The sequence below is a fragment of the Pongo abelii genome, chromosome 22 (genome assembly GCF_028885655.2).
Source record: "Pongo abelii isolate AG06213 chromosome 22, NHGRI_mPonAbe1-v2.0_pri, whole genome shotgun sequence".
Taxonomy (NCBI): Eukaryota; Metazoa; Chordata; class Mammalia; order Primates; family Hominidae; genus Pongo; species Pongo abelii.
In genome coordinates this window covers 50,498,786-50,515,312 of record NC_072007.2, presented here as the reverse complement: position 1 = coordinate 50,515,312, position 16,527 = coordinate 50,498,786, and the positions used below count along the sequence as shown (strand labels likewise).

The 16,527-nt window shown below is 43.9% G+C and overlaps 1 protein-coding gene across 2 annotated transcripts in view; it reads left to right on the top strand.

Moving 5' to 3' along the window:
* Positions 1-16,527, top strand: part of DSCAM (DS cell adhesion molecule) — an 826,557-nt gene that overhangs the window by 674,320 nt on the left and 135,710 nt on the right. For both annotated transcript variants that reach the window (XM_024239402.3, XM_054542559.2), the window contains exon 16: positions 11,325-11,395. In XM_024239402.3, the coding sequence (XP_024095170.1) occupies positions 11,325-11,395 (71 nt within the window). The remainder of the gene's footprint in view (positions 1-11,324; positions 11,396-16,527) is intronic.

Below are 16,527 nucleotides of genomic sequence, written 5' to 3'. Positions count from 1 at the left end.
CCTTTGTTTGGACACATGGAATCCAGGTTGACAGGAGAACCGTTAGTGTGTTTCTTTCCTGAGACCCTGTGAAGTCCAGTGTGGGAGGAAGCAGTAACGCTTAACTAGGAATCTGCAAGCATGCTTACTGTGCGGGAGATGTGGGAAGGGGAACAGATTATTTTATTGACTAGAAACATCAATATTTAAAAATAATGTTTTTGCTCTTTTTTCTATTACAAATAACATTATATTTAGTGTTGCAAATTCAGAAGATAGAGATAAGCATTGTGGAGAAGGAAAAACAGCTTCCATCATTTTCCCACTGAGAGCTAACCCAGGAACAGGCAGTGATAGCTGGCTAAATAATTTCATCACCCACACACGCACATGCACACAGGCACGCACCAGTGTATTCACACCCCTTAACACACTGCGAGCCACTCGTGTTTCCTGGGGGTGAAATTAACAGGTGTGCAGAGAACTGAGCAATCAGGCAATGGTCCATGAATGCTGATTGTCAACCCGCCTCCTGGCAGGAGGAGAGGAAGCCACTGCGCTTGGGTTTCATCCACAAGGATTGCATGCCTGACCCATTTATTGGAGGGAAAGGGTGTCCAGCTCCCAAACCTACCTCTTCTTTGCCTGCCCACCATCAGAGCAATCAGCCACTCCCTACTGCAGGGAAGATGGCAGCTTAGTCTCAGGTCCCTGTTTCTCCATCACCAAGATTAAGGTGATTGCCACACCCAGATGACTAACAGAAGACCGGAGGTTTGTTCCAACTTTCAAGAGAGGTTGATCTTGGCTTCCTTCCCACCACCTCATCTCTGCTACCCTCATTAACAGCATCCCAAATATAAATGGAGCTTATGTATCTCTTAAGTACTTTTCTACAATTTGTAATGATATCTCTCATCTCTCACCACGTGTTTAACAAATCTCATATTGCCAAACGGGTCAATTATTTTCAAGTTTTCATTAGTATAAATACCACTACAACGAACATCCTGGTGGTATGTCTTTTGCCATCTCCAAGATCATTTTCTTAGATTAAATCCTAAGAAGTCGGATGGCTGGATCAATCAAATGCAACATTTTCACCCTTCTGATATCTGTAATCAGTATTGTCTTCAAGAGAATAGGTTAAAATGTACAACTCTTCCTGAACTGCAGAGGAATGCCCATTTTTCAATGCTGGAAGACGTCAGTTCTTGAAAATTGTTTTCAAGAGTGAGTGACGGAAGATCTTTAGGCTGAAGTGCCTGACAGTGAGCCATTTCTGAGACTTGGATTCTCTGTATGATTTCTCATCTGCAAAATGCACACTATGACGTCTTTCTGCTCCTTACGCAGACATATCTGATCACTGAAAAAAACTCAAGCTCTGAAAATACTTTGCATGTCTCAGAAATAAGTGGGAAATAAGTGTTAATCTGCTTCTGCAAAAAATAGAATTGTATTTAATTATGTATGTAAACAACCCACTAACTTCCTCAGATCCCTGAGATTTCATTATGCTGGGTACTTAGGGAGAATAAGCTGTCCCCATCCTTCAGCCCAAAATGTCGTCTCTGACTTCCTGCTCAATCTTCTCCTTCTCTCTCAAGCCCTTTTCTAATCCCGCCCCATCCCAACCATCTCCTCAGGAAAACAGCATTTTTCCAGTGGTGCATTTTGCACCTGCTTTTCTGATTGCCATTATTAATGCTGCTGTTGTTGCTTTTTTCTTCGTTTCCTCTGCGACCTCCGCTGTGGCTGGCAGTTGCCATGGCAGCAGCTCTGTCCCTGCCAGAAGGCCAGGTGAACACCCTCTGGGGTGCTGGTCTGCAGGGCAGCTGCCTGGCATGTCTGCAGACAGATGCAGATGCTGCCTCTTTGGCTCCCAGGCTGGCCTTTTGTATTGTATCTGGGTGTGCTGGCTGTGGCAGCCCCACACAGCCCCTCTCCTTTAATATTCAGAGGAGCTAAGGGGAAGGGAAGGAAAGGAGCAGTTTCTAGAAAAGAAAAGCTACAGCGGAGAACTTGTCTTTGTCTTGGTTCATAGGTTTGCATGACTGAAAGTAAAAAGTCAATTTCCCATGTGTGACTTACCTAGAATGGGGTGCTCTGGCCAAAGGCATCCTCTTTAGAGTAATGAGCAGGGGCTGTAGACACTGCTGCCCCTTCCCAGCAGGCAAACCCAAAGGCACATCTTTTTAGGAGCTGTAGCTGTCTTGAGGTGACCTTGTCCCACTGTTCCCTTCCTCCTCATATGGGAGCCTCCGGAAGCTGTCGGCCCACTCACTGTTACTGTAATCTAGTACCCAAGTCTTGGGCACACGAGGATGTCCCCCGATGGTACTACTTTGCAGTGACACTCAGTGACTCCCCAGAGCCGAACGCCCAGCACTCACCTGCCTTTGCATGCTCCCACACCTCGATTGTTGTGCTTCTTCCCCTGTCTTGAAGGCACTACAAGTTCCATGTCTCCTTTTCTGTGTTCTTCCTTGAAAAGTCAAGTTCAAGGATGCCTTCCTCCCTGGTGCAATGCCTTTTTCCATCTCCCAGCTATAGTTAGGGACTCCTCAGCTCAGGACAGAGGAGGGAGTTTGCTGACAGTAGCCTTTGAGGTATATCATCATGTCTTCATGGACCCTTCTGTCCATGATGATATTCCACCTGATGTGGAGGGGCTGTGGCCCCCTCCACATCAGGGGACATATGCGCTCACAATTCTGTCCCTTGTGTGTGTCTGGCATAAGGGAGATGAACGTATGAGATGAACATTTATAAACATTACCCACAGTATTGCCTTTAGAATGGGTGTCACAATGAGCAGAGTATGTGTGTGTGCGTGTGTGTGCACGTGTGTGTGTGTGTTGAGAAAATATATCCTGGATTAAACCCACAGTGAAATTCTGAAGGGTGCCCTGGTCTGAATGTTCATGCCTTCCCTTTCAAATGAATATCCTGAAACCTAATTCCTAATGCAATAATATTAGGAAGTGGGGCCTTCAGGAAGTGAGGGTGGACCCGTCATTAATAGCATCAGTATACCCTTATACAATAGGCCCCAGGCCCAATAAGATCACTTACCCCTTCTGCCCTGGGAGGACATGGGAAGAAGGCACCATCTGTGAACCAGAAGAATGAGCCCTGACCAGACACCAAATCTGGCATCTTGATCTTGGAATTCTCAGCCTCTAGAAATAAATTTCTGTAAGAAATAAACTTCTGAGCCAGGCGCGGTAGTTCATGCCTGTAATCCCAGCACTTTGGGAGGCTGAGGCAGGGGGATCACTTGAGGTCAGGAGTTCGAGACCAGCCTGGCCAACATGGCGAAACTCCGTCTCTACTAAAAATACAAAAAAAAATTAGCCATGCATTGTGGCACTTGCCTGTAATCCCAGCTACTTGAGAGGCTGAGGCAGGAGAATTGCTTGAACCCCGGAGGCGGAGGTTGCAGTGAGCCGAGGTCGTGCCACTGCACTCCAGCCTGGGCAACAGAGTGAGACTCCTTGTCAAAAAAAGAAACAGAAATAAATAAACTTCTGTTGTGTATAAGTCATGCAGTTTAGTGTACTTTGTTATAGCAGCCCCAAAAGACTAAGACAAGGACTTCATGCAGAAAAGTAGAGACAGGTGAAAGATAGGACAGGAAGGCTGAGAGGAAAGAAGATGGGGGAAGAATACAGCCCCCATCAGAGCTCCAGTGACCACCCATGAAATGGCTGCATCTGGAACTTGAGGTGCCCTCCCCCAATTCTGATAGAACAGGGCATGTCCCAGGCCATAAGCTGTAGCCCACGACAGACCAGGCCTGTGGATGTGAGTCTGCTTAGTGTTGTGCAAAACTTTTAAATTCGATGTTAATGTTTAAAATCTGGAAATTTCAGCTGAAAATCTAAATTTTGAGTTCCTCTTGAGTTCCTGCTTGGCAGCAATGAGCTGGAGTTAAGCATGGAGTGGCCACCCCAGAGGCTGACCATACCCCCTCAGTGAGCCATAGTTCCCATCTTCCATTCATTGAAGGATCAGCAAACTACAGTCGGTGAGCCAAATTTCACCTACAGACCTTGAACTAAGCATAGTTTTTACATCTTTAAAAAAAAAAAAAAAAAAAAAAAGAACAACATGGGCCCATAAAGCCCAAAATGTATGCTATCTGAGTCTTTACAGAAATGTTTATGGATCTCTGATGAAGTCTGGCCACCATGGGAATTTGAGTTTTAGATTTCTGCTGTATCTACTGCAAAGCTTAGTGAGGAAGGGATTGCTGCCACTGGCATAGTGTCCCTACCTAATGTTGGGAAATCACATTGCTCCAACCCCAAACTACTCAGTTTATTTGCATGTGTTGCATGTGAAAGTGCATAAAGCATTATCATACTGCTTTAATACACTCGACCTCAGAGAATAGCCGTGAAGCCAAGACCACACCATTCAGCACAGTCTTCGTGGCTTCCCCAACCACCCCTAGCACCAGCAGCCCCCACGACAAAGGAGCAGTCAAGAGAGTAAGTGACACAGTCGGAGTTAATGAGATGAGCTGTTAATGGACCCGAAGTGTGTCTCTTTGACACGGATCAGCCACGTGACACGTGACATTCACAGCTAACCCTTGCTACGGACCAACTTCCCCATTAGCAGCTGCCCCCTGCAGGTCATGAGTCACTTAGTGCCTTGTGACCGAGTTTGGGGTGGCTGCCCCCTTCATTATTTTCATTATAAATCTGTGCATGGAACATGCAACTTCAATTAGTGGGTGCTCATTGAAACACCACTGGATTTGACAGACCATCAGAGAATGGAGGTGTGGATTATGGAAGGGTCACGATGCAGAGTCTCTGGGTTTCCAATGAATCTGGCACTGAGTTAAGTCCTTGCCTCATCTTTCCTCCCATTCCGAGGCAGCAGCTGTGATCTGGAAGAAGAGTTTCCTATGTGCTGAGCTGGGGTGGAGGGGAGAGGATGGAATGAGGGCAGAAGGAATAAAAGCCAGGAGCATGTGAAACAAACACAGGGCTAGCGGTGCTCATTAGTGCAGAGGGCGGCATCAATGTGTTCTTCAGTAAGAGTCAAATGCACAGCGTTCACTCAGCGAGAAGAGCCGAGCACACCCCATGCCCAACCAGACCCTCAGCGATCTGCTTCTGTAGACTTTTGTCATTCTCCTCCATCCTAGGTTTGAAGAAACTTTTTGGAAATTAAACCTAAAGTTATCGGCCTTCTTGCTGTCCCTCATACACGTTGTGTATACCCCTGTCTGCTATCCTGAAATGTTCTGGAACAGTTCTGGAATGTTCTGAAATGTTCTTTGTCTCTTCCCTTACCACTTTCAAGTATTATTCTCCAAGAATCCGATCCTGGCCACCCTATTAAAATTCAATCCACTGCCCACTCCACTGGGTGCCCAGCCTCCCTTACCACTCTCCTTCTAACAGTCGCTTGTATCACCACCCAGTGTACTGTATAAGTTGTTGATTTATTTTGCTTATGGTCTGTTTTGATCCCATCCCACCAGGGCAGGTGGAGTTGCTTGTTCTGCTCACTCACTGCTGTATCCCAGGCACCTAGATTGGTGTTTAGCACATAGGATGTGCTAATTAAATAAGTAGGTTAAATAAATGAGCCATTTATTTAAGAAGTAGTTATTACATGACTTCAGCCTTTCCCCATCTGGGCACCAGCTATTCTTTGTCATATTTTGATTTTTACTAAATACTGTCTTGGTTCCCTTTGTCCAACACAGAGCATGCCTCTCACCCACCCACCCAACTCCTGTAGAAGACAAACGTGTGTTTGTAGAATTATGCAGCTGCTCCTCACTACTTTTTAAAAATTTATATATTTTTTTCTGCTTTTGTATCCCAGTCTTTGCCTAGTTTAGGACCTGGCACATAGAAGGCAAATCTCCCAATCAGAACCAGAGGCAAAAATGTGGGGGTGGTTCTCACTGGGGTGATTGAGCCCATATCAATTAATGATGAGGCCCCAAGATGCTGGCTAAAGCCAAGACATTGAGACAGGGAGGAGAGTATTTTGGAGCAGAATGGAGCACTGAGGCTTGAGTCTCAGCTCTGGGAGGGACACAGGAGCTGCTGGGCAGTGGGAGGCTGTCCAGCTGTGGAGGGACAGGAGCAGACAGCATAGCCAGGAAGGATCAGGACAGGGAAGCAAAGCGGAGATCCATGCGTTTGGCAATCAGGAGGCGCCTGTCATCCCTGTGTTTTCAGCCACACAGAATGAATTGTCCTGACTTTTACCTTTGCAAACATAATAGAAATTATAAAGATAGTCTTTGCTTATTACTGCTTTACAGATTGAAGAGTTTTGGCTTTCGTAGAAACGCAGAGTTTATTTTGGAAAATCACTTGTTTTTTGTGAGATGGAGTCTTGCTCTGTTGCCCAGACTGGAGTGCAATGGCACAATCTCAGCTCACTGCAACCTTCGCCTCCTGGGTTCAAGTGGTTATCCTGCCTCAGCCTCCCCAGTAGTTGGGATTATGGGCATGCACCACTGCACCCAGCAAATTTGTGTATTTTTAGTAGAGACGATGTTTCACCATGTTGGCCAGGCTGGTCTTGAGCTCCTGACCTCAGGTGATCTGCCCACTTCGGCTTCCAAAGTGGGGAAGCCAATTCTGCTTTTTCTATATATTACATTTGAAACCATGTAAGTAAATTCTTAAATGTCCAATGTCGACACAATTTTCAAATTTAGTTAAATAAATAGATATACCTAATTTTTGACCCTTAATACATTTTGCATTGGGAACTCAATCGGCTTTGGATTGTAATTTTATAGGCGTCATTGGCAATGAGATGATAATATATGAAAAAATTACAGCTCAGGAGTTATACAGAAAGCAGTAAAATTCTTAAGGCAAATTTTTTATAATTTAAAAATTTTTTAAAGTAATGTTTTAGAAACATAGTAGAAAATTTAGTGCCCTTTGTAAAACACAAGCAAACAATAAACTTTCGTAATGATATTGGACACAGCCCTATTATGTGTTTGTATAAATTAAATTATTTTGGTTTGTCTGGACTGTTTTCATCACTTTTTAAGAGGAGGGATCCAAATGCTTTCACTTCAGGGAACAGGCAGAACAATAAATACATTACTGACAAATCATGGCAGCACTGGTAGGCTAAGTAATAAAGCTGCTACATTCTTAAAAACAGTCAAGTCTGTCCTGGATACAAGAACTGTACCCCCTCTCCTCTTCAGTGGGGACCTTCATAAAATACCAGACCTGGGCCTGGCATGGTGGCTCACACCTGTAATCCCAGCACTTTGGGAGGCTGAGGCGGGCAGATCACTTGAGGCCAGGAGTTCAAGACCACCCTGGGCAACATGGCGAAACCCCATCTCTACTAAAAATGCAAAAGTCAGCCAGGAGTGGTGGCACACGCCTGTAATCCCAACTACTTGGGAGATTGAAGCAGGAGAATCACTTGAACCTGGGCAGTAGAGGTTGCAGTGAGCCGAGATCGTGCCACTGCATTCTAGCCTGGGCGACAGAGTGAGACCCTGTCTCAAGAAAAATAAAATAAATACCAGACCAGATTGGAAAAGTAAGTTATTCCCAATTCATGATTACATTATGAAATGTATGCTATCTGATAGAAGTGGGGACATTCTTGTAAACACTATGCTGGCACCTTTGGTTTAATTATGAATATATCTCAACTGGAAAATCAAGGCTGCAACTCTTGTCTGCCATCTTCCTGAGAGGACCACACCAAAGACCACGCCCCAAGGAGCCCAGAGGATTCAGGATGAGACAGTGCCCCTGACACTGCCCCCAGTTCCTAACAAACTGGCTTCTTGTTAAATTCAGTTAAGTGTAATTAAATTAAAGTAACCCAGCCTCAGTATAGCTGTCAGACTCAAAAATCATTTTTCAAGGATTTTTATGGAAAACCTTGTGCTTTTCAATGAGCACAATTATCTGTGTGTGAGGGAAATCCATTCCATGAGTTTTTATTGAATTTGATGTCCAAAGTTTCCTGCCTAAGAGCTTGACCCCATGTGCAAGAAATTGGGTGCAGAGGCTTAACAATAATCATCACCATTAGGTAGAAGCCATTCTCTCCCTCAGCTCCTGTTCTGGACTTTAACTTCAGTTCTAGCAGAGCCTTTGCACTTTTGGAATTAATAGATCTGAGAGGCTGTAGCACTCCAGATTGCCAGCTGTCCCCGGACCTGCTGAGGAGAGGGATGCATGCTCAGCATTTCAGCATCTACAAATTGCTTTACCTGTTCGAAGCAAGGACTCACTCTGCGCTCAGTTCCTGGTGCCATGTAGAGTCTGCTGGGTGACCAGAGACATGCAAAGACAGACACACAAACATATACGCACACTACAGGGACCGGTCCCCAGGCCTAGGCGGGTATCAGCTGCGGCGGGTGGCTCACAGGCATGGGCGGCAAACCCTGATGGAGGGAGAAGAAAGCTCCAGGGAAAAGGCTCGGATTTACCCAGGGGTCCCATGTGTTTTGGACATGGCTGGGACACAGGGTGCATAGGGAGTGCACAGAACAAAAGCATGGAGAGGACGGCGAGGTGCCGTCTGGGAGCAGAAAATTCCTAGGATGGGTGAACAGTGTGAATTGTGCTCTGGGGCCATGTCCCTTTTAAAAGAGTACAATAGAGACCAAAATTAATGTTTAGGAACTAAATAGAAACTGTCACCAGGCATAGAAGTGGGGTGGGAGTGGGCCATCAGAGTGAGAGATAGGGATCCCCATAAGGACAATGGTGGAGAAAGCATAGGACAGCGGCCATTTGGATCAGATGTCAGGGACAGCATCAGCAAGTGTGTGAATGAGGGGTGCAGGGAACAAGCAGCCCAGAGGCCTAACCCCCACCTCCTCTCTCTCTCCAGCTCTTGTCTTTTAACACCTTTGTTTTAATTATGAGTACATCTTAACTGGAAAGTTGAGGCTGCAATGTCCCCATTTCCTTTCAAACTCATATTTCTAAACCATAACAAACCATATATGCTGGAGAATCGACTTTGTTTCTTGGCATTCTTATAGCATCATTCTCTCCCAGTCCCGCCAGCCCCGACCTGTGGAATCAGCTTCCTGCTTGGTCCTCAGTGTGAGGGCGGAGCTGTGGAGTCCCATTATCCTCTTGGAGTAGCAATCCCTGCGTCTTAGAGCACTGACTCCTGGGGAGGGGCACCTTGATAGAGCGCCTTAGTGCCCTAAGACACAGGGTGCACCCTTTTCTATAGACTATAGCCATTTTCCAAGACTTTGTTTTGTTCCTAAAGCCCATAACTCTCTCCTTCATGTTCCCATTCTGATTTCCTGCTTGGCTTATTGTCATATTGTTGAGAAAAGCAACAATCAGATTTCAGCCTGCTTCTTTCAACCAGTAAGTTTACCTGTGTCTGCCCTCACCTGACTTCCCTCAACCAGTAAGCCTACCTAAGACCTCCCGTCGCTCTGCCCTCCTCCCATCCCAGAGGTATTTGTTCCTTTGCCCCACTCACTCCATAGCCTGTATCTTCTGCCCTCTTCAGTTTCTGCCAGGACATTCATTATTCCTTCAAGTTTACCTTTAGTTGTTGTTGTTAAATCTCTCCCATTTGCTTTCCCCTATTCAAAAACACTTAATGATAATTGTATTATGATTATGATTTCTTATATTTACTGAACACATTGTTTTCATAACAACCCTATGATACAAATTCTATTGGCCCATTATATATAGAGACAAATGGAGTCACAGACAAGCTAAGTAACCCGCAAAAAAAGCACACAGCTAACATGTGATAGAACCAGAATGTGAACTTGGACAGAAAAAACTCAAATGGCCCGTCAACTTAGCAACTACATCATGCTACTGCTCAGAACTTCCTCTTCCTTTATTAAAAAGGAAGTGAGCTTTCCCTTAGTCATGCCCTTCCCCAATCTACCCTTTATCTATAAGGTATCTTTACTTTTCCTATTACTTCCAAACTCTCCAAAATGAGTTCATATCCACTACTTCAGCTTTCTTATCTCCCGTGTGCCATACAAGCTTTTGCAAATGTCCACAGAACTGGCTTTCTGTAGTTCTGCAGTGATCTAAAAACTGTCAATCCAAAACCATTTTTTAATCTAAAGGACTCTTTCACTCTGATCTCTGTGTCGTCATTTGCTTCTGCTTCTCAGAAGACACCTGTTTTCCTGCTGCCTTGCATTGCAACCTTCTTTCAGTGTGTGTATCTCATAGCTCTGATTACATTCTGAACTCTTGGTTGGCAAAATGTTTTACATCTCTAGTTCTACACCATGTACCTAGTACGTAGCACATTTCCAACACATGCCAATCAGCTCTAACTGGGATGTAATTGAAATTGTCTCTCACTGGCTCCCTGCAATTGGGATTGTCTCTCATTGGCCTCCTGTAATTGGGATTGTCTCTCATTGGCCCACTGACTTATTGCACACTCAGTGGAAATAGGTTGCTTTAAACTGCAAACTTTGTTTTCCTCTTTAACACTGCTTCAGCGCTCTGTGGCTAGAGCCCCTGGTTCACAAGGGTTTTTTTTGTTGTTTTTTGTTTGTTCGTTTGTTTGTGTTTTGAGATGGAGTCTCACTCTGTCACCCAGGCTGGAGTGCAGTGGCACAATCTCGGCTTACTGCAACCTCTGCCTCCCAGGTTCAAGCAATTCTCCTGCCTCAGCCTCCTGAGTAGCTGGGACTACAGGTGCATGCCACCACACCCAGATAATTTTTTGTATTTTTAGTAGAGATGGGGTTTCATCGTGTTAGCCAGGATGGTCTCAATCTCCTGATCTCGTGATTGCCCGTGTCGGCCTCCCAAAGTGCTGGGATTACAGGCGTGAGCCACCGCTCCCGGCCACAAGGGTTTTTAATTGAAGAACAAAAGCCATGAAAGACATCCAAAGGCAGAAGAATCTTGATTATTGTTGCCCAAAGTCATTCTAATCAATTGAGAAACCCCAATACCACATCACTAAGCAAAGCTTCCAGCGGGGAGAGAAGGACCTTCAATACACACCATAGACAGCATTTTATAAGGGAAATTTTGTTTTGCAACTTTCTGTTGTACCCCTTGTTCAAAATTGGGATTGATTCACGAGGTTGTCAAAGATATGGTGAGAAGGAATACCATGATAGGTCCCCAAGATTCATGTTTCCAAAGAGCAAATAAACAAAGGCCAAGAGTTGGACACAGTAATTCTACAAAATTGACATTTCCCATGACCACGAAAAACTTCTTTCTCTGCGCCAAACATGGGGATGGGATGTCCTCGGGGACCACCTTTGGCTGTGTAGGCTTCGATCTGCTCCGGAAAGCGTCTCTAACCTGCCTGTGGGTTTTTGGTCCTTACAGCTCCTGATGGTCCACCTCAGGAAGTTCACCTGGAGCCTATATCATCTCAGAGCATCAGGGTCACATGGAAGGTAAACCCAGCAAACACTTGTATTCTCGGTTCTTTCCCCCCAGGGTGAGCCCTTCGCTCCTGTTCAGGGTCACGACACCAAGACTCTCAAATTTTACAAAACTTTTATTTTTTCAAAATTAAGTTGAAAGCCCTTTTCTTAAAATGCAGTATTTGTATCCACATTTTGAATACTTTTATGGCAAATTCTGTGTCTCAGAGGATAAAGTGGTTGAATCTTTTTTTTTTTTCTTCCTTGAATCTTGATCAAGATCTAAGCAGTGGTCTCTACAGAAATAATGAAACTGATGTCCCTGACTGCATGCTCTCATTTCATCCCAGCAAAAATGTTTTCAAATTGCTTTTTTTAAATGGCAAAGCATGCGGTGGCAGACAGTCCACCAAGGTGGCAGAAAACAGTGCTACCCCATGTGTGGCCCATAGAGGCCGACTGGCTGCTGGTTACTTTAGTGTTTGTTGTAAGTAGCTGGGAGAGAAGGAAAGCTTGAGCCATAGTGTAAACAATTGCATCACTAAGCACATCGTTTCATTCAACAGCCATGGTTTCCATAGCAAATTTTCTCAAGTAAGGAAGCAGTGTTGATTCTGGAGCAAGCTCATCACCAACCACCACTGTTCCATGACCTTCAAGTCAGTAGCATGGCCCTGACCTGGTGGGCCATGGCATTAGCCATCCTCCTGAATGTGCTCTTGGAGGTTACTGTCTTAGGCCAAATTCCATTTCATCCAGAACGTTATTATCGAATCAAAAGTTCTGTAACATTGCATTAACTATCCCAGCTCTGAATTTCTCTCATTGCTGTGATTTTTTTTCTTATCTCTTTCCTCACCCTTTTTTTTCTGTGGCGCCACTGGGAGAGGAGGGCAGCCAACAACCACAATAAGGTCTTCACATCACACACCTCTTCTAACCATTGCATCTGTTTGTTTGTTTGATTGTTTGTTTGTTTTCCTTCTAGTATGGGTTCTTTCATAAGATGACCAGCCTCTGTAACAAAAATGGATTTTCATTGTTGGGGCGGATACCACCTTTGGTATTACATGTGTTAATGCAGCGAGCCCCTTTGTGTCAGCGTTTCTCAACCGCAGCCAATGAGTTGTGTTTCCAGCGGGCAGCGTGATATGACTGTTTAGCTGCACAGAAAGTGCAGGCCAAGGAGTGTGGGAGGCGGTGTCATTGGTCTTTGTGAGCACATCCACCACCTGCGAGCATCACACACATTGTAGAATAAAGACACTCAGCAAGCCATAACCCCACACGCATTCCCGCCACTCTACAAATGGAATGCTGACTCACTCTGTCTTGAATTCAAGACTGTGAAGTTTTACCTACTAGCTTTACACATTCTCTTGTGTTTTGCCCTGAAAAAGACCAGGTATTACTGTGGCCTCAAAAGCTTTTTGGGTCTTTTGGGTCCTGCATGAGAGAGGTGTCTGTCCACAGAGGATCTAGCTCTTATAACTAAAAATGGAAACTTCTGAGGCTTTAAAAGGCATTGTATCCTTTCTCTCTCTGTAGAAAGCAGCCACAAAAGTCAGTGCATTGCAGTTAAATTTCTTTTTAGTGCCAAAGGATGAACATGTTGTGGGACTATTAAAAGGAAGCCTGGCTCTCATTAGATTGTGAATCGACTGAATATATTGTTCATGGAGGAGTGCAATCTATCTCTGTAGTGGGCCTTTGTGGCATGGCCTGTCAGCAGGCAGACTTGCTGGTGATCTAACTGACTAATGAGGTAGGGGCTGCCCTGTCACCAGCTTGTCATTTCACATTGGCCTGTTTATATAATGAGCTTTTAAAGGACATCACTGATTCAATCTAATTGGACGCTATTACACGAAATCTTAAGTATATGTAAAGGACAATATGTTACATACAACATGCCTTTATTTATGGCATAAAATTCAGAATATCTGTTTTGTGTAAGGAGAAAGAAAGAAGGAGAAATAGCGTTAGCCCCAAAGAGGGAGCCCCACATCTGTCAGCCACAGTGGACATACGCAGTCGTGGGAAGTCTAAGGTGGAAGCTCATTCATGGTCACGAATGCTGATCAGAAGTAAAAGATGCATTCAGTACAGAGACACAGGGTAAAGGAGGAAATAGCTCTGGGGTTTTGGTGGGAAAATAGCCATTTAGACTCTAAGCCTTTGAAAGGTAAGGGGCACTTTGGTAGCCTTTCTGTAACACTGGAGATAGATATTACATTTATTTAATTATCGTTGAACAAGCACTGCTTCTGTAACAACACCCTCTATTGATCAAAATAAGCACCTATCCACTTTTATTTTATTTTATTTTACTTATTTACTTATTTTGAGACAGAGTCTCACTCTGTCGCCCAGGCTGGAGTGTGGTGGCACGATCTTTGCTCACTGCAACCTGTGTCTCCCGAGTTCAAGCAATTCTCCTGCCTCAGCCTCCCAGGTAGCTGGGATTACAGGCATGTGCCACCACACCCAGCTACTTTTTTTGTATTTTTAGTAGAGACAGGGGTTTTCACCATGTTGACCAGACTGGTCTTGAACTCCTGACTTCACGTAATCCACCCACCTTGGCCTCCCAAAGTGCTGGGATTACAGGTGTGAGCTACCATACCTGGCACCCTTTTTATCTTAGTTATTTCTTTCACCAAAGAAGAGCTTCTGATTTTAAAATCTTTCATGTCCAGCAAAGGTTGCTCAGGACCTAGTGAATGCAGCCATCCCACATCAGCTGCAGCACCCGGATTCTGGCCCCTTACCTTGCCCCGCCTTCCCAGGGATACCTACCCACACAGCAGTCCACAAGCGTCATCGTCTCTCCTGTCAGTGTTCAGGCGGTTTGTAACACGCTTACCTCTCCTGTCCATTCCTGCTCAATTGAGGCTCAGATTGTGCATGACTGCCCCCATGAAGATGGGAATCTCCAGAGTGCAATTAGAGTTTCATCCTCTATGTTACCCATTGCTCTTGGTGATGGCTCAGGGAGGTTCCCACCTAGTGGCTTCTGCAGTCTGTTTCATGTGCATCCCCTCCACTGTTCTGGGAGCTGCTTGGCAGCAGGAAGAGAGGCTTACTCAGTTCTGATCCCTCATGGCTGGCATGTGTTCCATGAATGAATGAATGGGTGAGTGAAGGAGAGGTGAGTGTATACATGAGCTGGGAATGAAGAGGCCTAGAAGACAAGTGTTCCATATCACAATTGCCTGTGAAGCATTACATGTTTCTGAGACTGCCATGGAGAGGGCATCCCAGCTATTAGGATCTCTAGACAGCAAACATGCTGAGCTCAGGTCTAACTCATGATACAGTGAAATGCCCTAGACTATATAACAGCAGGCACCCAAAGATGTGAACTGCACTCAGTACACCAGGCGACCAACCACTTTTCATACGAGTTTCTACTATGGTAATTTTCAATATAGTTTATTGAAAAGTAAAGAGCAGTAGTGGTCCAATTTGTGATAAGTTTCATGGGAAATGGACATCTTCACATCCCAAATGTAAGCCCATAGAAAGATATTCCTCTTGAATATCTTTCAAGAGGAATATCTTTCTATGGGCTATATTATGATGTCTATATTATTTGATATCTATGTTATGCAAGATGAAGTCTCGGAAAGGGTTCTTAAATACTTTTACAAATATTAAGCTAATTAAAGTGCTAACCGATGCCTTGACAGAAATCCAAAAGACAATGTAAGTGGTTCTGAATAAATTAAAAGTAAATGACAATAAAGTTTCATTTGACATTCTTGGAGAAACAAAAGGATTTGTGTAAGCAAATACAATTTAATTCATGGCAGGTTTTGTTTCTGATTCAAAATCAGAAAGAATATTTAAAGCTATAGATAATTGATAACATATTTGATGAAGTACCCGAACATTGTACAACTAAGGAATTCTTTGGTTTTTCAGAAAATTCCAATTTTTAGTTTATCTCCTAAAGAGTCTCTTTTAGCAGTGCCTTTCACCTTCTTTCTTAATCAGTCTCAGAATCAGCTGACCTTCTTTTGATACAAATTAAGGACAATGTGATTACCAACTACTTGTGTGAATGCTTGTGTGTGTGTGTGTGTGTGTGTGTGTTTGCCATGGTCACTCATAAAATAACACATTCATTATTTACAATATTTAATGATTATATACATCTCAAAACATTTATCCAGAGAATGCAATTTAAGACAGAGATTTTTTTCCTATTGATGTAAAATTTCTGTTGTTATTTTTGCATTAAATGAGAAATCTTTGCAGAACCACAGGCTGTCCCCAAAATATGAAATAGGCAATTGCTTAAATATTCCTGTGCTGAGAACAATTATCAAAGTGATTACTTGCAATAAAAATCCTGAGAATAATTTTACCACTTGGCCCTCAGTATCGTACCATCTGTGTGAAAATTTTACTTAGAATAAGCAACATTCTCATTTAGAATTAAGAAAGAGAGGTATGATTTCTGTAAAATACAAGTTGAATATTCAGAGATTTAATTAAATTTCAGTGATCTGAAGAATATTTTTAACCAGAATATCACATCTCCACTATACCCAATAATTCCAGCTAATTGAGGCACCATTACAACCTATTAAGTTTCAGAGTTGAGCTCTTACAACAGGAAAATGATGCAGTCTGTCATTTAAAAACAAAACTGCCTTATTTCCAGTGACCTCCATAGTCATGATTTAATAAACTGCGGGCTCCACTTGCCTTCTGCACTGAAATCCCTTACCCCAGGAAAGTGCAAGACACCTTGGAAAAGGCAGTCTTGGAGGCACCTTCCAGCACTAGTACTTCCTGGCCAACTGGGACAGCTGTCCTTCCAGGTATTTGCTCCCCGCCAGGCACGATGCTAAACTTCTGCATGCATTATCTCATTTGATCTGTGAGCTGGGAACACCCAGTTTTGTGCAGAGGGAGATCCTGAAGTCAAAGGAGCTTACCCAAGTTCTGAAGGCTGGTGACTGTCAGATTGAGGACTTCCACCCAGGCTGCCTGGTTCTGCCTCCTGGGTTTCTGAGCAGTCAACAAGTTAATGACTATGAAGTGCCAAGATTGTAGTTCATGCATAATAATGTTCAATAAATATTAACTCCCTTTACTATTCCTTCCAAACTCATGTTATAAATTATACCCAACCCCATAAAAATTAAAGA